At 43.5% G+C, this 24,654-nt stretch overlaps 1 protein-coding gene across 10 annotated transcripts in view; it reads right to left on the bottom strand.

Moving 5' to 3' along the window:
- casz1 (castor zinc finger 1) overlaps window positions 1–24,654 on the bottom strand; it is a 180,254-nt gene that overhangs the window by 11,702 nt on the left and 143,898 nt on the right. For 8 of the 10 annotated variants that reach the window (XM_030054960.1, XM_030054959.1, XM_030054962.1 and 5 more), the window contains 12 exons: window positions 23,682–24,248; window positions 17,628–18,531; window positions 15,823–15,888; window positions 12,871–12,967; window positions 9,558–9,722; window positions 7,681–7,853; window positions 6,129–6,994; window positions 2,530–2,662; window positions 2,054–2,117; window positions 911–1,074; window positions 494–616; window positions 53–370 (listed from right to left, as the gene is read on the bottom strand). In XM_030054960.1, the coding sequence (XP_029910820.1) occupies window positions 53–370; window positions 494–616; window positions 911–1,074; window positions 2,054–2,117; window positions 2,530–2,662; window positions 6,129–6,994; window positions 7,681–7,853; window positions 9,558–9,722; window positions 12,871–12,967; window positions 15,823–15,888; window positions 17,628–18,531; window positions 23,682–24,204 (3,596 nt within the window). In that variant the 5' untranslated portion in view covers window positions 24,205–24,248. The remainder of the gene's footprint in view (window positions 1–52; window positions 371–493; window positions 617–910; window positions 1,075–2,053; window positions 2,118–2,529; window positions 2,663–6,128; window positions 6,995–7,680; window positions 7,854–9,557; window positions 9,723–12,870; window positions 12,968–15,822; window positions 15,889–17,627; window positions 18,532–23,681; window positions 24,249–24,654) is intronic. The other 2 variants (XM_030054955.1, XM_030054964.1) reach the window with 1 other exon arrangement.

Here is a 24,654-nt window from a genome sequence, read left to right as displayed (position 1 = left end):
TACAAGAACAACAAAATTCACTGCCATGCTATAGACAAGGATAAGCTCATACTTTTCCTGGAACTGCAGGAAGCCAGGTTTGACTTGTGGCTTGGCATTCTCCAGGGAGGTGGTGGCCAATGGGGAGTTGGCTGGCATGTTGGGCATTGAGGCGGGCATTTGTGGGATTGCGCCCGTGAGTTGCTTCCAGGCCAGCAGGGAAGGAGAGGAGCCGTAACTACCAGAAGAGGTGAGATTGGCCACGTCCATGGATGGACTGTTGGCCATAGAGACGGGGGCAGCAGGCTGGAGCAGGGCTCCTTCACTCGACTCCTTGGCCTCGCTGAAAGGAGGCTCTGACTTCACTTTCAGGGTAGCTCGGAGGTGGAAGCTGAGAACAAGAAATAGAGGAATTCAGCTGAACTGTCATTTTGACCAATAAAACCAAAAATGGAAACATGACTTATAAAGTTATCCTTTGTTTTTGCTGGTCATGAAGCAGTCTGACACTTACTTAGCATGCTTTATGGCTCCATCCACAGTGCTGAAGAGTGCCCCGCAGTCCTCCACCAGACAGTGGAAGTGCACTTTCTGTAGGAAGTCACACTGAGCTTCACAGAAATCATCTGTATCAAACCTAAAGAGAGACAGCAAACACAGAGGTACTGTAAATACATTACCATCTCAAACAAATAATAAATACTGAGGGGACAAATGTCTGAAACCCACTTATGAGTCAGCAAACAAGTCACGCCAAACTACAGTAACACGAGGCCAAGTTTTTCGTTTCTTTTCAGGGGGTTTCAGAAGGTAGGATGTGAGTAACGCTTACTGGAAAAAAAGCCTTCTAGGTACAGTTGTTTTTTTTTTGTCACTACTGAAATAACCAAAATAAGTCTGGTAAGTGAAACAAACCGCAGTGATTTCGTACCTGCGGAGGTATGTCCTCCAGATCTCAGTGGGCTTGTCTGCCAGGGGTCTCTTTATGACTGTGTTCAGATACTGTGCTGCCTCCAAGGTGTCGCTGCCCTGGCCGGCCTCCAGCTCCGTCTTCAGGTTCATGGCATTGAAGAGGGCAGGGTTCACCTGTGACATCTGCAAAACACACAGCACATAAACCACCAGCCGTCGGGTTAACCGAGCATAGGTAAGCGAGACACTTGCATGCGTCAGAACGTGTGCAAGTGCGCACATACATACACAAACACACACCCACGCAGACACAAATGATTTGGCAAAGCAAAAAAGCTCAGCCAGATTTACAAACATCCGGGCCTTTGCTTGAGTGCAGGCCAAGCGTGTGTGCCAAGCCTCCTCTGGGAGCGATTGTTCGCCCTTTTATGTGATGTGGTGGTTTGGAACAAACCCCCAAAAGGCTGACATGACGCGAAGAGCTGTAGGACAACGGGTCTTCAAGCTCCTCTACTGTCAGGGTTCAACGACTGCTTTGTGAACAGCAACTGATGAATTTAACTTCTCCCAGGCAATGACAGGGTGTGTTGAGTTAGGGGGGGGGACTCGGCCGGTTAGCCAGAGAGAAAAAAACGGTGGCTGATGTGTCATTGAATCATCAAGGTAATGGAACCCACCCGGCACATTTGTATCAGTCACAGAAGATGTATGATTAAAACAATGTCCACTTTAATCTTCACAAAAAACATACACATTTAAATATCCCTACGCTAACATTTAGACTTGGAAAAAAATGAGGGTGATGGCTTCCCTTTTTTTCTCCTCTGACTTTTTAATCAAATAATTTACAAACTCCATAAATAAATATAGAGCGAGGCGGGGGAAAGAAAAAGTATAAAGGAGGAGAAAAAAATGGACGGTGAGTTCAAAACAGCTCATCAAAAAACAAACATCTCTATATATCTGGCGTGGCACCCAGCTACTGCTTCATTATATTAATTTGTGAGAGGTGCAGTGAAAATTACACTGTATGAAAAATGGCTGGAAAATTTAAATGATACAAACTCATCTTATTAGCGGTGAAACATTAAAAAACAAACAGGGCCCTCTGTGTCCCGCTAATTTGTCTTGGGATGAAAAGCGTTTGATGGATGGATCTTACCTTATTCATAAGCGAGGATAAAAGAGATGTATTCCCCGGTACAGGGTGTCCGTTTGATTCATTACTAGAACAAGGAAAATGAACAATGTTTAGTCAAGATTTGCATGAGAACAGTAAATATTACTATTTATCACGCAAGGTGTGCATGTATAATGAAGAAGAAAAATGCTGGCTTCTCAAGAAATGAGATCTAATGTAAGTTGGAGGGAAGATTGGAGTTGAAGGTTTATGTAAACACCCTTCTCGCACACAAAAATGGAGAAATATGTTTAGGATTACAAATTGCTATGCAAATGTACATAAATATATAATATTTTTGATAAATCAACGTAGATATAACCCCAGCTGTCAAAAATGGTTTTCAATCTAGAAATCATCCATCAATCTAAGGATTTGGAATGACTTTGTTGTTTTGCTTTTTGAGCTTTCATTTTCATATTTTCAGCCGTAACCCTAAATGTAATGTGCGAGTGTACCTGTGGTCCTTCTTGCTCAGGTCCAGGCTGTGCTCCTGCATGGAGTCTTGGGAGGCCCCAGTGGTGGCGTCCACTGGCTCCTGCTTCACGTGAACCAGATTGAACCGGCTCGCCGAAGCAGGCTGCCCATTCCCTGAGGATCAAGCCAGAGATGCAGAGGAGAGGAGAGACAACAAAGTTATTGTTGGTCAGCATTATTACCCTATGACGAGATCCAATCTGACTTCTGTCCTGGCCCGAAAAGAATACTCCGAGTGATAATTATTGCAAAATTATGTCAGGCCGTCAAGCCTTTTAAATGGTGATTGAGAGGCGGGAGATATGAGGGAAAAAGACTCCTTTTTCTTCAGCACTTGTCACAACTCATTTGCCAGGCTGCCTCTTAACTGGTCATTAAGTGAGATGCTAATGCTGAGGGAAAGTGGCAGTCTCAGATTGGCCACCCCCTCCCTTCCCACCTTCCCAGGCTCCTCGTTGGCCTGACAACGGACGGCAGCCAATGCCACTGAGCGTACCCACAAGGAACAGGGGGGTTATGTCGGTCAGATTGGAGCTGACAGCCAATCAGATCGGTTCAAATAGCGTGACCTCTCGATCACATTCTCCTCAAATAGGTATTCTGTGAATGCTGTGACGGAGAACAGGGGTACTGAAATAAAATAAATAAGAAGGGGGACCAAGGTGGGGTAAAAAAAATGCTGACAGAAAGGTGAATCCTGCCTCCCCTGTCAATCCCCAAGTGACTGAAATATTAATTTGTCCTGGGGCTATACAGAGAAAGCTGGGCTGTCGGTAGACAGTAAGTGGTGTTTTATTAAAAAAAAAAAATATGGGAAAAGGAGGGGCCGGAGCCTCTTAGACACTGTGAGACTGGAGTGCATCAGCAACTGCGATTAGTTTGGTGGGGGATCTGTTGTTTAGGAATTGGGGGCTGGTGCTGAGGGTTTGTGACAGGCAAGGTCATGGGCAACCAAGTGTGTGCCCTTGGCCCTCAGCCTGGTGAGACCCCTCTCCTTCTCTTGCTTTGGAGCAGAACGAGACCAGCCTACGTAGGGGGAAACCAGCCACAGATCCCCCCTGCTACAAGATGACCCAGAGACATATCAGGCAGAATAGGAGTGGAAAAGCCAGTCTTGGGCCTTGTCAGCTGAAAGCTAAGAGATGGGAATGTGTCAGTGTCAGTGTCAGTGTCGGTTTAATCTGACAATGGTGAGGTTGGAGTGGGGGGGTGGCAGGGGGTGGGGCCTGGCTGAGGTTAAGGAAAACGGTGGTCAAACAATTTTGTGCCTGGTTTGAGGTCAGTGAATGCTTACTAAGTCTCCGTTCACATACACCCCCCACCCCCATCCCATCCCCCTCCGCCCAACTTGATAAAAGGACACCCAAAATTAACTAGCCAGACGAATCCTGCCTTGTCATTGACAATTAAATCAACTCACGGACGAAATGAGAGCACATTATATGAAGAGCAGCCACTCACTATATCATCTACACATGAACACCAGGAACAATAAAAACAAGCCACTGCTATCTGAGAGAGTAAGCTCCCTGTTTAAGGTGGATTACAGTGTAAAAGTCTCTTGTTCTGTTGTAAACCATGAAGTTGTTTTCCACCCACTTCCCAAAGAGGGAAAACAAATGAGTTTGACTCAAAGCAGCGTCTTTCTGGAAATTATCCAGGAATAATGTACCACCATGTAATTACTCCGGATAAGATACAGAGCTTGTGAAAGATCATTTGTACTGTGTGTCTAATTAGTAAACCCTTCAGATGCTTGGATCTCTGGGAAAAACACTTAGGGGTAAATTAGAGTGGAACACTAATAAAAAAAAAAAATACTGAGAAAAAACCTAACACTGAAAAGGGAAAAAGGCATAATTCACCATGATTAGAGACAAAGTTTCACAACTCCTTGAAAAGAAAAAACACGATGTGAAAATAGCCACTAACAGAGAATTTTCTCACACCTTTTTGACTGAGTAGCACAACCACTTCCTCTTCGATTTAGCCCTAAATGTCCTGTTCACACACTCTATGAAGCAAATATGAGAAACAAAACCTCAAAAACCCCTCTGTCCTCCATCTATAGTGTGTTTCCTTGACGCCGAACTACAGTATGTGAATGAGACAGGGAAGCTCTTTACAAACACCCCCAGCAGCAGCGGGGAGGACAGTTTTGTCATGCAGCATGAAGCTGTGAGCTGCGGCTCCTGTTTCTACTGGTGAGGCAGAAAGGAGGGGTGGTGGCACCATCTGTGGAGGCCCCACCCTCAGTGGGGGCCCTCCCAGTTTTCAGGGTACCTGCTGGAAGCCCAGAGGTGGAGCTCAGCCTGACAGCCTGGGCTCAGCTCAGCTCCCCGGAGCAGCTGCCCCAGCTCTCTCCCAGGGCCTGTCCTGATCCAGGAACACCACCAGGAACTGTAATCCTCCCCAGTCCCAGCATCCGGAGATGCTCCCCCTTTCAGCCCAATTTACAATCCACACCCCACCTGCTCGGGCTCAGCACAGGAGGCCCCACAGCTAGAGTGGCAGAGTGTGTTCTGCACTGCATTATCAATTTAATGCTTTAACTTCATTTTCATTTCAGAGGCTTTGTTTAGAGCAATATCATAAACATAGACAAGGCAATTACCTCCAAAAATTTATGTGGATTGTGTTTATGCTAAATGGAAATTGACATGTTTTTCTGAGAACAGAAGGTTTCTAGAAATTCAAAAAGTGTGTCTGTGCAGATGCGTGCAAGTGTGTCTGTGTGTTCTTGTTTCAGTCAAAAAAAAAAAAAACAGCCTCTTTCTCAGCTCCGGTGGATTGAGTCATTTCTGCCTGAGCGATTTCTGTTTTTTTATCAGTTTGCATAGAGGGGAAGGGGAAAAAAACAACATTTTTTGTTCTCGCAATTTCTGAACTTAATTTCATTCCACCTCCATTTGCTTGGAACGGGCGCAGACACAGATAAGAGACCAATGATGAGGAAACATGTTCGACACAAGCCCCAGGAGCCCCCACTCTGAACATCATAAGAGACTTTTACAGGCTCTACTCTCCCCTGTCAGCGCATTTATCTCCAAATGGATTGTGGGTATCAGACAAACGATCAACACAATAACAAGCCCAGAGCAGAGGACCATGCCTCCAGTATGTCCCTTAAAGCCTGAAAGTGGCAGTTTTCTTCCCTTCCTCTCCACTGTGGGACAGTGATAGAAGTGACCTCTGAGTGCACTCTGTCTATTCTGGCTGGAGTGGAGCAAGTCCACACACATGAAGGAGGATGTGGCTTTTAGAGGACATTATTTAAATTGTCTTTGGATAATGACATAACTCAATTATGGTTGTTTTTGCCATACTTTTTAATACTTTTGGATACGCCTCTAGATAGAATAACAAACAGCAAAAACAGTAAACTTGGCAGAATTCACATGTTCATGCAATAAATGATCATTTAGCAACTGCTGAGTGAGTTAAGCTGCTTCCATTTTAAAGCTGAGTGAAGTTGAAAAGAAAATCATTATTATTTAAGTTGTGTAAGAAAGCAGCTCTTATTAATTACCACACTAATCAGCAAATCACAAGGTGATTGCACTCTGATAAAATAACTAACCTGTGTCTGGGTTGCTGGAGGGCTTGAGAGCAGCAGCCGCCAGTCTGGCCATCATGGGTGAAATCAGGCCCTTGCTTGCTGAGATCTTCTCCATGATGGAAGAGGTGGCAAAGGAGGTCGGGGTGGACGCCATGCCTCCGTCTGCCCCTGCTGTGGAGCAGCCTTGGGTCAGCGAGTCAGTGGGCATGGAGTGGGCGCCGGAGGACACGGCTGATATTAAGCTGGCGGCTGAGGGGGGGAGCTGGAGTGGCAGCCGGGGCATGAGGGGAAAGAAGGGGTTGGAGGCGGCCAGGGCGTTGTTGGACAGAGCGAGGGCCACCGGCATATTGCTGGGCAGGGCCTGGGACAGCAGGCTGGACATACGCTGGTTCGCACTGGGCAGCGAGGACGTGGGCTTGAGGGTGTGGCCAGATGGGGAGGAGGAGACAGCGGTGGTTGGTGTGGCCAACAGGTGCGGTACAGTGGTGGACTGCTGGGTGGTGGGCGAGGCACTCAGGCTGGAGTTCTTGCTGCTGATGGCTGAGAAGTCCATCAGGTCATCGTTGCTCGATTCCTCAGGCTCATCCTTGGGTGCCAGGAAGCTGGAGGAGAGACCCATGACACCGGAGGAGCGAATGTGGCGGCGCTCATGTTTGCGCTTATGGGAAGTCATCTGGCTGGTGGAGGTGAAGGTGAAGCCGCAGCCTGAGCGGATGCAGTGGAAGTGGTTGGTAGCCTTGCTGTACACACAGCCCTCATACTTGCATTCCTCATATTTGTAGAACTTCTTGAAGCCATCCTTGGCGTAGGCATCATCCTTGATGTGATAGCTCTTGTGCTTCTCAATGTCACACTTGTTCTTGAAGGTGAATGTGCAGCCTGGGCGCCTGAGGAAAGCACAACAAAAAAAAGGAAAAATATGATTAGATAAGACGGCTAGTTACAAAGCTTTGCAGGGCGCAGTCAACAGTTATGGAGTGGGGCCGCATGATTCAAATACTTTACAATGGAGGAATGATAACTGAGGTGGTTAGGTGACACACCAACGGCTCATTCACATGTCGCCACAGTCAGCCGGTGCCAGAGGGATGCACTCGGTGACACCAGTTTGATGGATCTCTATAGTGGAGTTGCAATCCACCAGTTTCTATGCAAATTCTGAATTTGGGCATAAGAAAAACTGAATGGAATCGCTGGTCACAAAAATGTTCGACATTTTTGTGACCAGAATGAGCCAACACACTATATGTCGACATACTTTTTATAAAGCTATGTACAACTGAGTGAGGGCTGAATAAAAATATTAAAATCTCTTCACGCTCTTGGTTGTTTAACTTTGATTACACAATAGCCTATAGTTGTGTGCTTTTCAAAATCATTTGGAGTAATAATGTATTTGATGGAAATGTGTATTTATTCACAGTTTCCTTTGGCAAATTTTTGAAAATGCAGTGAAAATATGCAGAAAATGTGGATGGAAATAATTGCTTAGTTCTGGTACTTCAAAATGACAGCTGCATGGAAACTTAGCTTAGCTTTCCTACAGGAGGCCAAGAAAATCGAGCCGCCTCACCTGCAGTGGAAATGTGTGGTCTTTTGCCCGTAGAACTGACACTCGACTGTGCCGCAGTCCTCGGTGGCGCGGAACCGCTGGAAGCCGTCATTGATTAGCTGGGCATTCTTTTTGTGGAAGTTTTCATGAGTCATGACATCCGAGGTGCTGGTGTACACCTTGTTGCAGCCCACCTGCAGAGCAGAGATGAAGCACAGATAGGAAAAAAGCTCAGGCTCGAGAGCAGACACAACAGTTTCAGTTTGCATGAATGGTTTCAAAGAGCTATCCTCTAAAACAGAGTGCTTTTCAGAGATCTTACATATGAGCTGTTGAGAAATGAGTTCAGTGTGGTTAAGCAGACGATACTGGCCTAGAAATGGCTGGCAATAGGCCGTTTTCTCATGTTCACTTCTTATTCGTGGTACAGACAATAGAGTGTGCAGGTTTCAATTCAAACCAGTGAGGTGGAAAAAAAGTTGTCACAATGAGTATAGGAAAAAGGAAAAACTTCACTGAAAGAGGCAGTGGTCACAGCAGGTAGTGTGTGGTTGAAACTACAGTACAGTACCTTCCATGCAATGCTGTCTGTCTGAAAATGCAGCTCGTATTTGCTGTGTGAAAATGTAGTTACCGCAACCTTACTGTAACTCACAGAACAAATTTCAGTGGTGGAGGAAGCTGAGAGAGGCTCAGGGGACTAAGATGACTGGTCTTGTTCTTTAGTTTAAAATGTTCTGGAGTCCTCAGAGCCAGCGGAGGGAAAAAAACAGCTAATGTTTGAATTAAAAGCAGCAATTGTATATCATCCCTGGCACTTTTCACCCGCACAAACCGGGCAACTTCTCCATATTGAGTCAAACAATGAAAAAAATGCCACTCTGTTTTTTTTCCCCCTAAATCAAGAGTGTCGATGCCAACATCTGCAGGTTCTCAGGGACTGTTAAAACAAGGGCTGAAATGTCCTAATAACAATTACGCCGTTAGAAGGATTTAAAAAAGAATATATCTCCAGCCATCCTGCGCTGCGCTGCTGCCCTGCCGCTGAGAAAGCTCTCGGCACAATGACACGTTGAAAATAAGCAGATGTAAAAAATTAAACAAATCCAGAGGGGGGAATAATCTTCAACTGGCCGCTTGGTACTAAAAGATGAAAAATGTGTAGTTTATATAAACACCTAACTGAATTTTATCCATGCCAATTAAGGAGCGAGAGAGCGAAGAGGTGGGGAAAGCACTAGCAGCCTCACGTGTATTCATCCTTTTTTTCAATTTTCTTTTATTTACTTCAGAACACATTTTTCCAAACTCTTCTTTAAATATAGTTTGGTACAAATGGAAAAAGTGGGGGAACTGTTATTCCATTTTATAGATGAACTTAAACTGTGTGACTCTTAACCATCTTGCCTGGCCTGGTTTTCCCAGAGCCTGGCATCAGCTATTTGATGATGTTTTCCAACTCCTTTTTTTTTTTCCATGTTACTCTGTACCATCTTGAATTGTCCCTAAATGGTGTCATTCGCGCAAACAATAACTCAACTCTGTGCTACTTAGGCTCTTCATGAACACAGAACCTGGTTTTAGGCTCTATATGGCCACACAACCTGAGCCTGTGCGGTACTGTGTAATGCCTGCGTTTTTAATACACTCTGTTTCAACCAAGAAAACCAAATGGGAGATGACCACTTCTTCTGTGTGTCTGCTGTTATTAATTATGCATTTCTGTGCAATATTCCATTTCACAGGAATCTTGAGATTTGCATAAGTGATAATGGGTCATGGCCCATGGATATGCGAGGATTTAGATTAGAATGAGCCATATGCTTGTAGATATTTGTTCATGTGTGTGTGTGTGTGTGTGTGTGTGTGTGTGAAGGAGAGAGGGACGTGTAGTCTACCTGCATGCAGTGGTAATGGGTGCTCTTCCCATTGAGGTGGCAACCGTGATAATAGACGCTGCAGTCGTCCAGGGGGCTGAAGCGCATGAAGCCATGCTGCAGGGAGTTGTCCCTCTTCTTGTGCATGTTGTAGTGCCTGATTACATCCTGCTTACTGGTAAACCTCTGCAAAGGAGGAGGGGGGGGCAAAAATGTACGGCAACAGGTTGGTGTTTATTTAAACCAGTCACAGAATCATCAACAAGTCACTTTATCTCTGTGGAAGCAGCAGCTGCAACATGCAGGAGCCAGTTGGCAGCTGTGCAGGGCTGCACATTGAGGAATGGAGAGGGCCAGGATGACTTTATAGGTGACATGTTCAGTGGTTATTGATTTACTTTGCATATCTCAAATAAACTGTGACCTATCCAAATGTAGCACCGACTGGGACTTTTTCAGCACAGAGGACCTCCACTGTACATGAAATATGTTCCCGATGCGCCCCTGGTTTCTATTTTATTTTTTCCTTCCGCCCATACTTTTATTTTTTATTATTATTTTTTTAATTAAGACTGATCAATTGACATGCAAGATCACAGTTCTGATGTCTCAGGCTTTGGAAAAATGATGTTCCGTGCAGATGGTTTTTCAGACGTGCACAGGGGAAAAATAGAAGACAACAGAAACAAACAAACAAACAAACAAGCCAACCAAAAAACGTTTTCCCTTTCAATTCCCTCGCTGAGATATGATTCCATTTTTAATTAAAGCATTAACGCTCGCTTTTGGTGCAGGCTTCGTCTGTAATGATGAGTGAATATGCTAAGATACCCTCCCTCTAAAAATACGCAAAAAAAAAAAAAAAAAAAATCCTTCCCACACCCAGGAGTCAGGAAGGAAAAACAGAAAAGTCACTCTACAGGGACCAAGAGCAACCAAATCTGCTGTAATTGGGCTTAAGCTGATGTTACAGAAAGTGTAACAGGAGCGCAAATCAATGAGTCAGTTCTGTCTTCAATCCATATTTATCTCCAGTTGAGGGGAAAATATCAAAAAGAACCATTCTAAAACACAACTAATTGCTGTACAAAGTAGGGTAATTGCCTTGTGTCATGCGCTCCACTAGTGCACAAGCAAAAAGCTACGATCTCGCACAGCTGTTCATTCCCCAGTTCTTGGCCTGCATCCCACGGCATTTTTCTGAGAGGTCTAACTTCTGTAAGAGTAAACAGGTCATTGGGATTTTTTTCCCCCTTCTCAATCTTATCAATGAATACCTCAGATTCGCCACGTTTTTGACTTGTTTGTCAGAAAAAACATGCGCTTGGTTGCAGGCTTTGGGTTTTCCAGTGTCTAATGGTTTATGATGAGCAGTAGATAAGTTGAACTGTGGTCATGGTACATTCGATCCATCAAGCCGTCCAAAATAGGCCATGGAGAGAGCTGACTGGGAAAAAGAGCTCATTTTCAGTTGAGTGGTGATGAAGGTTGGGAGCCACTTGCTACATTTATTTTAGGATTCCCACTAGTGTGGCAAGATGCACACTCTACTCTCTCACGTACAAGCCCATGAAAGGAGAATGTTCGGACTCAGCCAATCGCCCAGAGGCTGGCAGTGGGATAATATTCCAGGAGTGTGTGTCATGTAACATTTCATGAGTTATCGCTTTGAACAGGGCTGCTCATCATAGCCTGCCTGTTTTTTACAGGGTATTGACATCCAGAGAGCTGAGTTCCAAAGCATATCTGTGTTTCCACGCAACACAAAGCTACTGAGAAATGTGGTCCTGAGCGTGGAAATTGCCATGATAACCTGAACTAACACTCTAAATAATGACATGAAATGATTTTCCTTTGTATTCCTCCAAGAATGTGTCTCATCAAACTGTGAAGCGGGACTCATGCAGAAAATGAAAGCCCAGATCTGTAATACTCCTCACCACATAAACAATATTTATCGAGCGGTAATCTCTCTTGATCAGGAGCAGACAAAGAAGATTAGTCTTGAAGATGGCTTAATTCAGAAAATCGGTGAGAAAGTAAGAAAAAAACACGCACTGCTCTAGTTGTGTGAGGATTTTTGACATCTTTGACAAATCTACCCCGTTTATTTAACTCTTTTAGGCCATATGCTATAGCAAACACACAGCCTGAATTATGATCTGCATTGTATTTTTTTCCCTTCCTGTGCCACACATGACAACTCTTGGGACCGGGACAAGATTAATAACGTGAAAGGGGATTAAAAGCAGGCCTCTAGCGGTGGCAGATGCCTTCAGAAAAAAGAGCACATAGAAATAAGAGACATATTTCATGCATATTTACAATTAACCCCTGTAATAAAAGGCCAATTGTCAAAGACCGCCTGTGATCGGATTAAAAAAAAAAAAGCCTTTGCTTGAAAACTGAGTGAATGCCATGTTGGGTGTGACCAGATATTAAGAGATGACACATTATTCCTATTTATGCATCCTTGGATCTGTCATATCTCCTTTGTCATGTTCTGACAGCAGAGATGACACTTTGCTTGGAAACATTCCTAACTTAAAACTGGGTATTACTGAACTTCACCCACTAACTACTTAGTAGCTGTTTTTTTTTTTTTTTTTTTTTTTTTGCCATTGAGGAGATGTCCATTTACAAGCGATGAACCTTGGCTTGTTGAAGCTACAACATTACCTTATCATGAAGTATCTCATTTTTCACTGCGACAAATAACAAGGCCAAGAGAATCTGAACAGTAAAAGCACTGGGCTTACAGACTCAAATCTGCAAATAATCCATCTTTAGTCATTTAGTTTCATATTCAGTCCTAAAATCTTGTTCTTCTCTACACGAGACAAAAAAATCTTTCAGAGGGATGAGATAATCCCACATGTTTCCAATGCAGTTTAAGTGGTTTCAGTATTTTTTTTCTTCTTCTGGGAAGCATAAATATTTTGAAACAATGATAAATACAGCAGATAATCAGGCAAGGACACTTGATGGTTTCACTTCAATAATCTAAATCAGCAAGAGACTATTCAGATAAGGACCATTTACACACCTAATTGCCAGAAAAAAAAACAAAACAAAACAGGAAAAAGCAGGTCATTATGTGGTTGAGGTTGTCCAACTTTATGTACGCATCCAATGTATTTTTCAATCTAAGTGGTTCTCATTTTGTCTCATTTTAATTATTGCATTTTTTAAGACTGAACATGAGACCAAATTACTAGTTAAGATGGATTTGTTTGTTTGTTTGTTTGTTTGTTTGTTTGTAGCAAGCAGAGCAAGTAAATGTGTATTAAATGTGTATTTGAATGATGCTCAAAAAATTGTAAAAAGTACGTACGCTCACCTGATAGTTACACTCGGGGTCCATGCAGTGGTAATGCTCTCTGTACTGGTAGGCACAGTGCACGTGTCCACAGTGCTGACTTCCAGAGAACCTGAACACCAAGAGACGGTCCACAGTTACACATTTAACAGCCATATGGAAGAATGAAATGAATGAAATGACATCAGCACTGGTTCAAAGCCTGGAAATATATCAACATGTAACACAGTGGGAGTAGTCACACAGAAAAAATTACCTTCACTCCAAAAAAAACTAACAAACTGAATGATAAAGCCGCTGAAAAGAGTGTTTATGTGATTCAAAACTAATCAACAATTTAACACTGAGCTGGGTTATCCTCTCTGGAAATGGATGCTGAGTGGCTGTGAGGTAAATGTAAGAAAGTCCACCAGTGAGGAATGATTTGTGCAGCGATGATTTAAAACATCAAGAATACCTTTTCAAAAAGAAACACAGGTGAGTGAGTTCCCAAGAGCTGTAAAAGAAATGTCTTTTGCCCATCTCACCTTCACAGCGACTCAACTCGCACCTTCAAGCTGACTTTTGCTTTCCACACCGCCGCAACAATTTACCCATCTGTCACACCAATTTCAGCCAAATTAGCTCCATTTATTTCCAAAGCAGTCGGTGGAGACACTTATTACATTGTAACCCTTTCCCTCGATGTGCACACACACACACGCACACTATTCTCAAGAATAAAGACCCCCATGATTCCTTTATTTCTTGACACTATCAACCCGTTGCTAAATCAATGCACAGTTCTAGCAGGTTAACCACAGCGCTTTAATCAGAGAAAAAAGGTTAGGTGTACAGGGTTGTTGGTGTAATTCTGTCTATTTTCACCCCAGATCCCATCACTCCCTCAGTCGGAGACCAAAAAAACTGATTCCACATTGGCTCTAGTTAAAAAGGGCCAATGCTCGCTACAGTGTGGCCACGTTTATGGGTGTGATTATAAGCCTGACGATGATGACTGTTAAAATCCTCCAATTACCACTCAAAACACACAAATAAACATTTGCTCTGCTGCTGCCAAGAGCTCCATCTGCTTGAAGTGCAGAGGAGAGGGGGAAAAGGGGGCTAAGTAATATTTTTTCCATCTCTCTTTCTGTTTTTTTTCCTTGTTAGGATTATCCCAGAGCTGCATTTACAGATCACTTTGCTGAGTTCATTAAGCTAATTGAACGGCAAATCCACTACTTTTTATAAGTTGGTTGTGTGTGTGTGTGTGTGCGTGTGTGTGTATGTGTGTGTGTGTTCAGAACGTGGTGATGGAGGTAGAGAGGATTTTGGGAACATCTGATGGCTCTGTTAGAATAGACAAACCGGAAGTGTAAGTACCTGTGTGCACACAAAAGAGCCAACATATGTCCTCACCATTAATGCTCTCCTAAACTCCATTTACTCTCCTTAATGTGTGGATACACACACACACACACACACACAGACACAGACACATATACACTTATGCACACGCAAAGCCCCCCACCCCCCCGGGAGTGTGGCCCACCCCTCTGCTCATTGCCCAGCTGTATCACTTTGCCTCTGGACAATTCCCACTTGCCGCGTCAGGGGGCCTAATGGGCCGCTGCTATTCAGCAGCAGATTAAATATTAATATCGCCACGATACAGAGATTGCAGCGCATCTCCAGTTACAATAGAGACACACAGATCAAAGTGCCGAGGCAATAGTGGGTGCATGAAAGCATTTAAAGAGGGAAAACTGCAACTAAACACTACCAGGGAAGCTCTTTAAAACATCAAACTGTGGTGCGGTGAGGAGATAAAGAACTTTTTCCCTTTTCGCAGGGAGGAGGGGTGCGGAGGGGATGAACACGTTTACAAAGCTGGTTTTGAGCATTAGTGTGCACTCATTAGCCGTAACTGCAGATGACCTCCCCCCCATTCTACCTCTTCTCTCAGCACCCCAAATGTAGCTGCTACATTTGCCCTTTTTATGAGCCCTCCTTTTCTATTTTTTCTTCCCTCCCTGTTCTTCCCTTTCTCATTTTTTTCCCTACCCCAACACGGAAATTGAAACTGTATCTGGGCTTATCTGCAGCCTCCCCGTGCATCAACTGCCGAGATGTTTAGACAAATTTTATGCATTATGCAGCGCAAATATCAAAACAGTTCTTGGCAGTGCCAGCAGAAGCCTCATTAAAAATTCCTTAATTAAATCTTCTTGCAAAATGTAATCAGTCCAAGGAAGAGGTTTTGTGTGTGTGTGTATGTGTGTGCAGAGGGGGATATGTGTATGTGAGTGTCTGTCAGTGCCAGGGCTTTGATTTGTGCCCTTCATGTTATGGCTTGGAGAAGTAATCATTAACGCCAAAGCCACTTTGGCTTTTCAAATGCTGTTTTTCTTTCTTTTTAAACTGAATAAACAAACAAGTGATAATCACCTTTCTAGTGTCAGCTCAAAATGAATCCAGAATGGGGGACATTGTTCTGTGTCCATTGAAAAGCAAGATACCTCCCCTCCCCTGATGTTTTGTCTCTGTTGGTGCGAGTGGCTGTCTTTTAGATCAGTCAGTCCCTCTTGTGCTGAGTGATAAACAGGAGAACTCAAGAAGAACCTGGCCTAAGCTCATATCCTCTGTGTGTCAGTCACTGCTAACAGCACAGAACTGCACAGTATTATGTTCTCAGCTGATGAATCAATGTTTTAGTGCTGTGCTCACTGTGAGCATTATTTCAACCCTTTACAGTATGCTACCATCAAACCATTACTCTTTCATTACCTCTCATCCTTCTACTTCCTCTCTCAGCACATAAACTGGAGTCTCTTCTTAATTCATTTACTGCGCACAAAACATCCCACACCAATCTACTATCCAGTAACATCACTGAATAAAACACGCCATCAATGAATAAAAAGGTTTGTCTCAATGTTGGGGTATATTTTTCCATTGGTGCAGCACATTGAGGGATTTGCATACCTCGCAATATATTTCTGGTAGAGGTTGACGTCTTCGCCAGCGGGTTTCTCCGGTGGCAGGCCATTCCTAATGCAACAGCAAACACAAAAGAGACAGGATTAATGGTGAGGTTGGGCTGCCTGTTGTTAATAAAAACAAACTGACACAATATTTACTTACAAGCCGCTTCCAAACTTTGGACTATCAATATACATTTTCTTGTGGCGTAACAGCGTTTTCATGTGCTGTATGAATCAGGGATGGAAGGAGCACACTTTGATGCATGGTCTCCCAACCAATGAAAGGCAAAATGCAGGAGTGAGGGGACATTAATCTTTTATAGGGGTATTTTGGTGAGTGCTCATATGCAAAACTGAATAGCGTGTATGTGCATGAAAAGCTCTGAAAAGGTCTTTTCTGATAATCTCTAAAAGGCTTTGGCTCTTAATGCTGCTGTCAGGTTGTCTCCAATCAGTCTGGAACCAGTTCAAACAAGGGGGTAAGACAATACCACAGGTTCAAATGGAGATCTACAGTCAATAAGAAAGATCAAGATAGTCTGCTTGGTTTCAAGTCAATCAGAATTTGTTTAAAAAAAAAAACAAAAAAAAACAAGACGTCGAGAGGATTTTGAGGAATTGATTGACGTATTAACAGAGGCATGCTGGGGAATGTGGTTTACATTGTGTCACCTGTGATGTGATCTCTTCACAGAGCTGCTAGCAGTCCTGCCAGGAGAGTGACAGATCACAACACAGTACTGGTTCTGCTTACTCCTTCTCAGCATTGGCATTTAGCTCTATGTGAGCAGCTCCACACAGGAAATGACCTGAGGTTAATCTGGCCCAGAGGGGAGGTTGCACTGGCAGACATTCTCCCTAGCATTCCCCTTTCCTCCCTTTACACAGGGACCAAGCTGGGCCAGTTAGCCGAGTTCGCAGCTCCACTGAGACCCAGCCTGACAAAGGCCAAAGCCTGAGGGAGAGGTGCCTGAGGGCTCTCGAACAGGGACTTTGATAGGCCTTCACTAACTAGAGACAAGGTCAAAACCAATCAAACAGACTCTGGGAGCTGTTTCCTACTGGTAGTGCACAAGACTCGAGGCTAGCTCCCCAAACCCCTCGTTTGCTTCCTTTAAAGTGCACTCGTCAGGCGGTGTTGAGTCGGCCCCTGTGACTCGCCGGGAGGTTAGTCATGGCTCCAAAGTAATTAAAGGGAGAGTTGTTACACCCTAGCCAAACGAAGGAAGTCAGTCACTTTGCGATGACTGTGCTAAATCAGTCTCCACGGAGTGCTACGGCGAGTAAACACTTCATGTGCCTTCGCAACTCATCATGTCGTGGATCTATTGGGCGCCATGCGCTATTTCACACTACATTCCCGTTGGCTGCTGTGGAGGTAGCAATTACCTTTGCGTTAGGCTAACTGACTCACAGTAGCAGTTAAGTGTATGTGAGATGCACATTAGCTCCAAGGTGTTCCACTGAGAGACTGTCAATGAGAAGTAGACAGAGCTCTGAGCTTGGGATCTTTTCAATGCACCAGCAAACTGTAAACTGGAAGTTATAATGGTGGGTTATGTGATTTAATAATTCATTGTTAGGAGGTATGCTTTGGGGCAAAGACCCAATATGCGACACAATGGTACAGTGGTTCACAACATTTCTGTAAATAAGCACACACTTCTCACAACTGCTAACAAGAGGACTGAGCATAACTGCTTCAAAAAAACAAAACAAAAACAGGATACACTCATCATCACCTAGCGCCCATGTTCTGTAGATTCTCTGAATATTTTTTATATTCAACTATTTGAACCAACTTACTTAACAGACGATACAGTGCCTGTGGTAATGGAGTCGGTCTTGGAAAAGCTGGACTTTAAGTAGTCAGGTGTGTTGAAGCTCATGTGTCCCGCCTGGTCCATTGTGAGCCCTGGGGCGATGCTGGCCCCAGCTGTGCCTACAGTTGGGACACCAGGAGCTCCTGGGTTCCCTGGTGTTGCTGCAAGAACGTTGGGCATCAGTGAGGCCTCTGGCTTCCCCGGCATCACTGGCTTCTGAATGTTCCTGACATCATACTTGGACGGGCGTCCCACTTTGCCAGTCTTGAAGGCGATAGCACCGCCCATGTCAGGGTTGCCCTCACCAGGCTTGAAGAGGTGCAGAAACTTGACATTCTCCAGGTCATACTTGGAGGGTCGCTTGTAAGCATTGCCATTCTGCTGCCGAAGGCTCTCACCCATTTTCAGCTTCTCAATGAAGAAGTCATATTTGGAGGCTCGAGAGGCCAGGTTCTGGATGTGAGAGGGGTTGGGTGGCTGAGAGGTGCCCAGTTGGGGTCCTCCAGGCTGCTTATGGTCCAAACTGGAGGGGTAGATCTGGGCCTCAGCCCCTGGGAGGCACCCAGAGATCTGTAGCATGGCAGCACTCTTGTCTTGGGCCAATTTTGAATTGAGGTCGACTGGTTTTGGTGGGGAAGCATGCATGGGCCAGGGTAGGGTTTCGCCGGCCTTCAGCTTGCGGATGTACTCTTCATATTTGGAGAAGCGGGCACGCCGCGAGGCCTCCTCACTGCTCAGGGACGAGGGGTCTGAGGTAGCGGCTTTGAGCTTCTCAAAGCTGATCTTCTTGGTCAACTCATCCCTCACCTGCTGGTCATCATATCCGAACATTCCCAAAAACTCATTCATGGTGTTAGCTGCATAGTCTCGCAGGGCAGATGCTTCTCCTGCACAGAGAAAAAGAGTAGAGAGTTCCTATGTAAGATACATGAGTCTTGTAATTTTTCTGTTTAGTTTCCCTTGGGCATTACAGCACAAATTCACACAGTAATGAAAAAAAAGAACCTTGAGAAAAAAACCAAAAAAAACATAAAGTACATTATTTTTTTTTATCTTTTTACGCAACTTTCTGGAAATGAAGAAAAAACCTGTAGCGGATTTCCCCATCAACTTTAACATGATGACTAATTGTGAATGATATGAAGACAGCACCAAAACTACCAACTCATTTATTTCTTTTAGCTGATTCACACTGATACAATTCACAAAACTCATATTCAAAATCACATATGATGCTTCGCCTGGAGTGAAATATTTTGACAATAACCTATTACTTGTGTCACCTTCAAAAAAAAAAATTAAAAACTTAAAGCGTATCCTTTCCCCTATCTCTAGAGGTTTTTACACATTTGTGAACTGAAACATCACTTTTATTTTAAGAGTCCATTAAATTGGACAACCTCCCCAAGGACATGGGCGAAATGTAGTAAATGTATAGTTTAATTGCATTATGTGGAGATTAATTCTGGCCCATTAACTTTCATCCAGGTTAGCGCAAGGGGTCAGAGAATGGGGAAAGGGAAAAATGATTTTGCCTGAAAGCAATGTAGAGACAAAGCTCTGCATAACTTGCCTTGATTAAGAAGAAGAGAACAGATAGCTGGAGAGGGATAGAGAGAGGTAGAGAGAAATAGAGATATACAGAGAGAGAGGGAGAAAGAGTGTGAGGGGGAACCCATGTGGTGGCTTTTCCCTGAACAGTTTGTTTGCTGATCCAAATCTATTCCACAAATCTCACCTTGTGTCAGTTTGCATGTCAGGAAAGATATCAGAATGCAGACACGGTGGCAATACCCCAGATGACAACTTCACTTGGGTGTCATGTAAAACTTTTGGCCTTCTTAGTTCACCCTTGGCACAGTAACAAAACCAGGGTCCAGACCCATTTTTTCCATTTATTTGATTGCTTTTTTCATCACCAGAGTACACATGAGCTGGCCAGAGGTAATTGCAGCTGCCATCTGGGTAATTAATACAAAAATATTTCAGCTCTTGTCTCAGATTTCTATGTTATTGCTAAATCAGTCGCTCTCCCTCTGCTTTTCAGATCTCCTGCGTGGCATGTAAAATAATCCCCAAATTTCCATCCACTGCGTTGGGGTTTCTCCTGTCCGTGGCACATCAGTATGAAAGACGATCTGGTGGATCGAAAGGGCATGAAAAATTTAAGCGAAATGGATCAGGTATTTGAGAGGAAATACCTGCATGTTTGCCACAGATCATTTGATCAAATCTACGATGTTTTTGCTTGTATAGAGACCACAGAGTGACAGATACAGCCTCCATATGGGCATTTACTATAGGGTGCAGCTTACAATATTCTCTGCTTCCTTGATATCGCCTTATTTTTTTTCCTTTTCAACTGTTAAATAGAACAGTGCATAGCATAAAATATCCATAAAAAGAATTGTTAGTCTGTCAAAGTTTTCAAAAATATTTTGACCCTGAATTAATTTTACTAAACATCCTAGGAATTTCCGGTTTGTTTTAAGTGCCTGATGTATATTGCCCGTTATTGTACTGCTTAGTTGTTTCTTTACTGCTACTGTGGTGGTCAGGGCATCTCAGGTCAGAGCATATCGTATAGCTCCAAAGGTAGGGCAGACCCACCCACATACCTGCAAGACAGAAAATGAAACTGCACTTACAGTAACTGCAAGTGCAGCTTGATGAGAAATGATGAGAAATAGGTAGAATTGCCATTTTTGGATGGATAACGCATTTACGGGTTTCTGACTTTTAAAACAAAATGCAAAAATGAGTTAGGATGATTGTGTTTTGACTTTGAATGGCTTTGAATGGCTTTATGTTCACTGTTGCTTTAGTGAGCAGTAGCGGGCTAACAGTATCATAATAGAGAAAACACTGATCATCTTAGTAGCACAAACACTCTTTTCTGTCATAATTATTTAATTTATTTAGTGTATTATTGTCACAGCTTCTCAAAAAAAAAAAAAGAAAGAAAGAAAAATAAACCCACCAAGTCACATTATTGCAATGGAGCCATGTGACATGCTATCAATGGCAGGCAAATGATTGGACTTGAGCTGAAAGGATTATGACAGGGACCGACAGGAGATAACCTTTCTAAAACACCATGTAAATGAGTTTTCTTCTCAAGCCTTATCTCACTGCCTCTTAATGATGTCATGTGAACGCCAGGTGAGGAACCATAGCTTATGGGTTAAGGTGAGATTGCTCCACTATTAATGCTATTTTCTCTCTCTTTCGCTCTCTCTCTTCCTCCCTCCCTCTCTCTCTCTCTCTCTCTTTTTCTCTTGTTCACCCACTCATCTGACTTTCCCCGCCCTTCACTCGCTGGTGTCACTGGAAAATCTACAAAGAAGTGGGTCCTAATCTTGACACTTCATGCCGGCAAATTCCAACACACGACATAGACCAAGGCCTTGTCTATGTTTGAGGCAATTAGGCCACATTTTCCCTCCCCAGATATGATAACAAATGGGTATTATATCTCCTTTTGGCTGACCAAACATGGCCATCAGTGTGGCATGGCTTCTCTGCGCACAGGACTGAAAGGCAGAGGTGTCGTTGATGATAAAGGTGCATGCTAGTGGCTATATATGGACTAATCTAGACTTTGAATATACCCTCTTGAATACCCTCAGTTTTGAGGCATGCATACACAATGTCAGCCATTCGGTGAAAAAATGTTTAACCCTTAACCTGAGGTGGATTCAGTGTGTTTCAGCTGATGTTGTCAAAAAAGATTTGCGTAATGGGATGGCTTTTTTCATGGTACAATGCTGTGTGTTTTAAAATGTCTTTTTTGTTTATAAGAGCACATTTTATTTTATGCACAGTGGTATCATAATAAATGGTTCGTTTGACTAACTGGTGCACATTTTGCGCGCTAAATTATTGGACGTGACAGACACAAAACCTTACGGAACCTCAAACTTTCTCACTGTTTGGTTAGTTAATTATCAGGCAATAAATACAGAAGACTTTGAAATGACTTGAAATGAACAATAATGTTACACAGTGATCTCAGAATTGCAATTGGAAGTCATGGTCAGGCCTGTTTGATCCATCCCGACGAGCATCTCTGCCATTGCTTTCATACTTTTTATTCATTGGTTTTTCTATTGACTGGCTTATAAGGGCTCTTATAATGCGACATCTAAATTATCTAGGAAAAGTATTCTGGGGTTTTGCACTGATAGGAAATCCGCACGATGCCTCAATGTGAGGAGTTAAATGTTTTGAAGGTCGCAGTTTCTCTCATTGATCTTGCAATGTTTGTTAATTACATTGTCACTGATGTTGTGAGAGATAATTAAGCCACTATGTTTATATGCATAATTATGCGCACTCCGCATCAGCCTTTGAAAGACAGCGGCGAGAGGGAGAGGGGGAAAAAAAAAAAAAAAACGTTTTAATTGTGAGCCGAGCAGAAACATGGCAATATAGATGCCCTAGTTACAATCAACAAAGAGGAACTCTGAAAAAACACTCCAAAGACAAGATTTGCGACTGATGCAGTATGCTCTCCCTGCAGTCTTCAAACTCTTTGGCTTTGTTGTGAGATGTAAACTAGTAAGAGAGTTAGTAGAGGGAAAGGTGCATGCCTGCTACACAACACTAATACATATTTACAGACAAGCCTTTTCATGACCATGAAAAAACATAAAATGACTAATTGAAACCACAAAGCCTTTTTCATTTGCCTCTGACATGAAATTTGCTTCTTTTTCTGAGAAGCCCCTGCCCTCGATTCTGTGTATGCGGCCAAAGTTACTGCTGCACAGTTGGAGTAAACAAAGAAAAAAAAAGTGCATATGTACATGACTCTGAGGTACACACCTAAACCCAGATGAAACGTCAAAAAAAGCCTGCAAAACTGAGGTGAGCAAGCAGAAAACAAAACCTGTTTTGCACCGCAACAACCAGACCTCAACTGCAAATTGCTGTTTTGTTTTTTCTTTTTTTCTTTTTTTCTCATGGTGTCTGCGAAACAGGTTTTATCTATTCCTATTATCAAGCTGAGTTTTTTTTCCTCCCATTTTTACTGCTCTGTGTTTTAAGTTCTACTTTATACAGACAACTGTCTCAGATACAGTGGTTGTGCTTTGAGTTTCAAGGTTCAACAAGTGCAAGCCTGTAAACGTTACGCACTTAGAAGATTGTTTGTGCTGTTAACACACACTCTTGCCACTTCAGAATGACTGTTGAAAGTGTGTGCCACCTTTATCTATTTGATAATCAGTGAATGATTCCAAAGGAACATCATGTAATAATTAAATAGGGGTAATACTGTGAGTCATTTACAACAACACATGCTATGAATGAATTCATTAAAATATGCTCATGTTGGGAACAATACATACACGGCGCTTCTACTGTTTGTGAGAGGATAATAATGTGTCCTTAAGTGCAATTCCGCAGCGAAAACGGCATCGCAATAAATGCTCCCTGCTTCTATGTTTGACTTTATTTGACAACTGATCTCTTGGATTTGAGAGCTGTGAGAAAATCTTTGCCAGGAACTAACCTAAACTCCTCCACCGCGCACTACTACAGCATGTAATAGTGTGACTTCAAGCAGAGGCTAAGTTTAGTGAGCTTAGGGAAAAATCAAAGACTCAATATGTAATCCTGGGTGTAACATGAAGCTTAGCCTGGCCCTGCTATGCGCTCTTGGCCTACAGCTGCTGGGAGAGTGTATAAAGCCTCGCAGTGTAAGCCTACTCCGTATATGAATTTCTTGACACGATTAACCATACACTGACAAGTTCCTGTTTTCCCTCTGGCCTTCCAGTTGAATCTGTCTTTAGATTGATACTGTCGGTGGCTATTCATACTGTAACCCTAGAGCTTCTCTTTCCAATAACAGGCACACTTAAGCTTATGTGGATGTGGCAATGTCAGTCACCCTCTATGTGAGCCTTTGCCCCTTAACACTATGGGTGAGTGGAATGTTTTTTAGGGCAAAGGTGGTGTTGGATTAAGCTGAACAAGTACAAATCAGAGGAAGAGGTACAATTTAGTGGGAGGTTCGCAAACTAAAGTGTACCTTGAGAGGAGAAAGGTGCTTGGCGACTCTGGGCCTCGCTTGGCGGCATGTGGACATCCTCTTTAGGAGGACCGTCTTCAGAGTCTTTGTCGTCGTGGTAACTGCCATCCTGAGACCCCACCATGGTCTCGGGTTCATCCGCATTGTCTTCCTCATCGCTGCAGCCCTTGGGCTGTACCATGTACACGCCCTCAGGGGGGCCGTCTTCGTCATTGCTGACTTTGTGTCCATGTCTCTGTTCATTCCCACAGTCAGGCGCCGGCGGTTCATCGCCGTACTCACCGTTGACCCACTTCTCAATGGCCTCACGCCTCTTCTGGTCTTCCTCTAGGCTCTGATTTAGGCTCAGGCTTTCAGGGAAGTTGGTCTCATTGTCATCGTAGTGGGAACTGCCACGCTCGCTGTTTTCTGCTACACTCTGGTCTCCCTCTGCGTTCTGGGAGCTGTTGTCGAACACCACCTGGCGGCTCAGCTTGGCACAGATAGCGTTGAGCTTTAGGCCACCTTTCCTTTTGGCGGCCATCTTGGGTTTTCCTGAGGTCTTTTCAGTGCATAAACTCCTTTCAGCTGTTGAAAAAACAGAGGGAGAAAAAGAGATAAAATTAGCAAAAGTTGTGTCATATCACAAGTGATCTGTGTTATGGTTTCAAGAAATATGCCTCCACTTTCCCTCAATAAGCAGGTTTTTAGATGTGGGCTGGGAGCGCCTACATTAACAAGAGACGCAAAATTTGAACCGCCCTTTTCAATGTCATTCACTTGTGCTGATTTGAAGTTTCACCATGGAAAAACAAACTGACATAGGACAATGCTTACTGCTGCTATTAATAACAACCAAAAGCACTTAACAATAACAGCACAAGACTGGGAGGACAGAGGGAGATACTGTACATATTTTGGAAGTCACACCTTCCATGGTGAGTTCAGAGTTTAAAGTGATGGCAGGAAAAAAAATACAGGGGAAAAACACATG

Source organism: Myripristis murdjan, chromosome 7 (genome assembly GCF_902150065.1).
Source record: "Myripristis murdjan chromosome 7, fMyrMur1.1, whole genome shotgun sequence".
NCBI classification, from domain to species: Eukaryota; Metazoa; Chordata; class Actinopteri; order Holocentriformes; family Holocentridae; genus Myripristis; species Myripristis murdjan.
The sequence above is the reverse complement of the archived record's forward strand: the minus strand, read 5'-3'. Positions and strand labels throughout refer to the sequence as shown.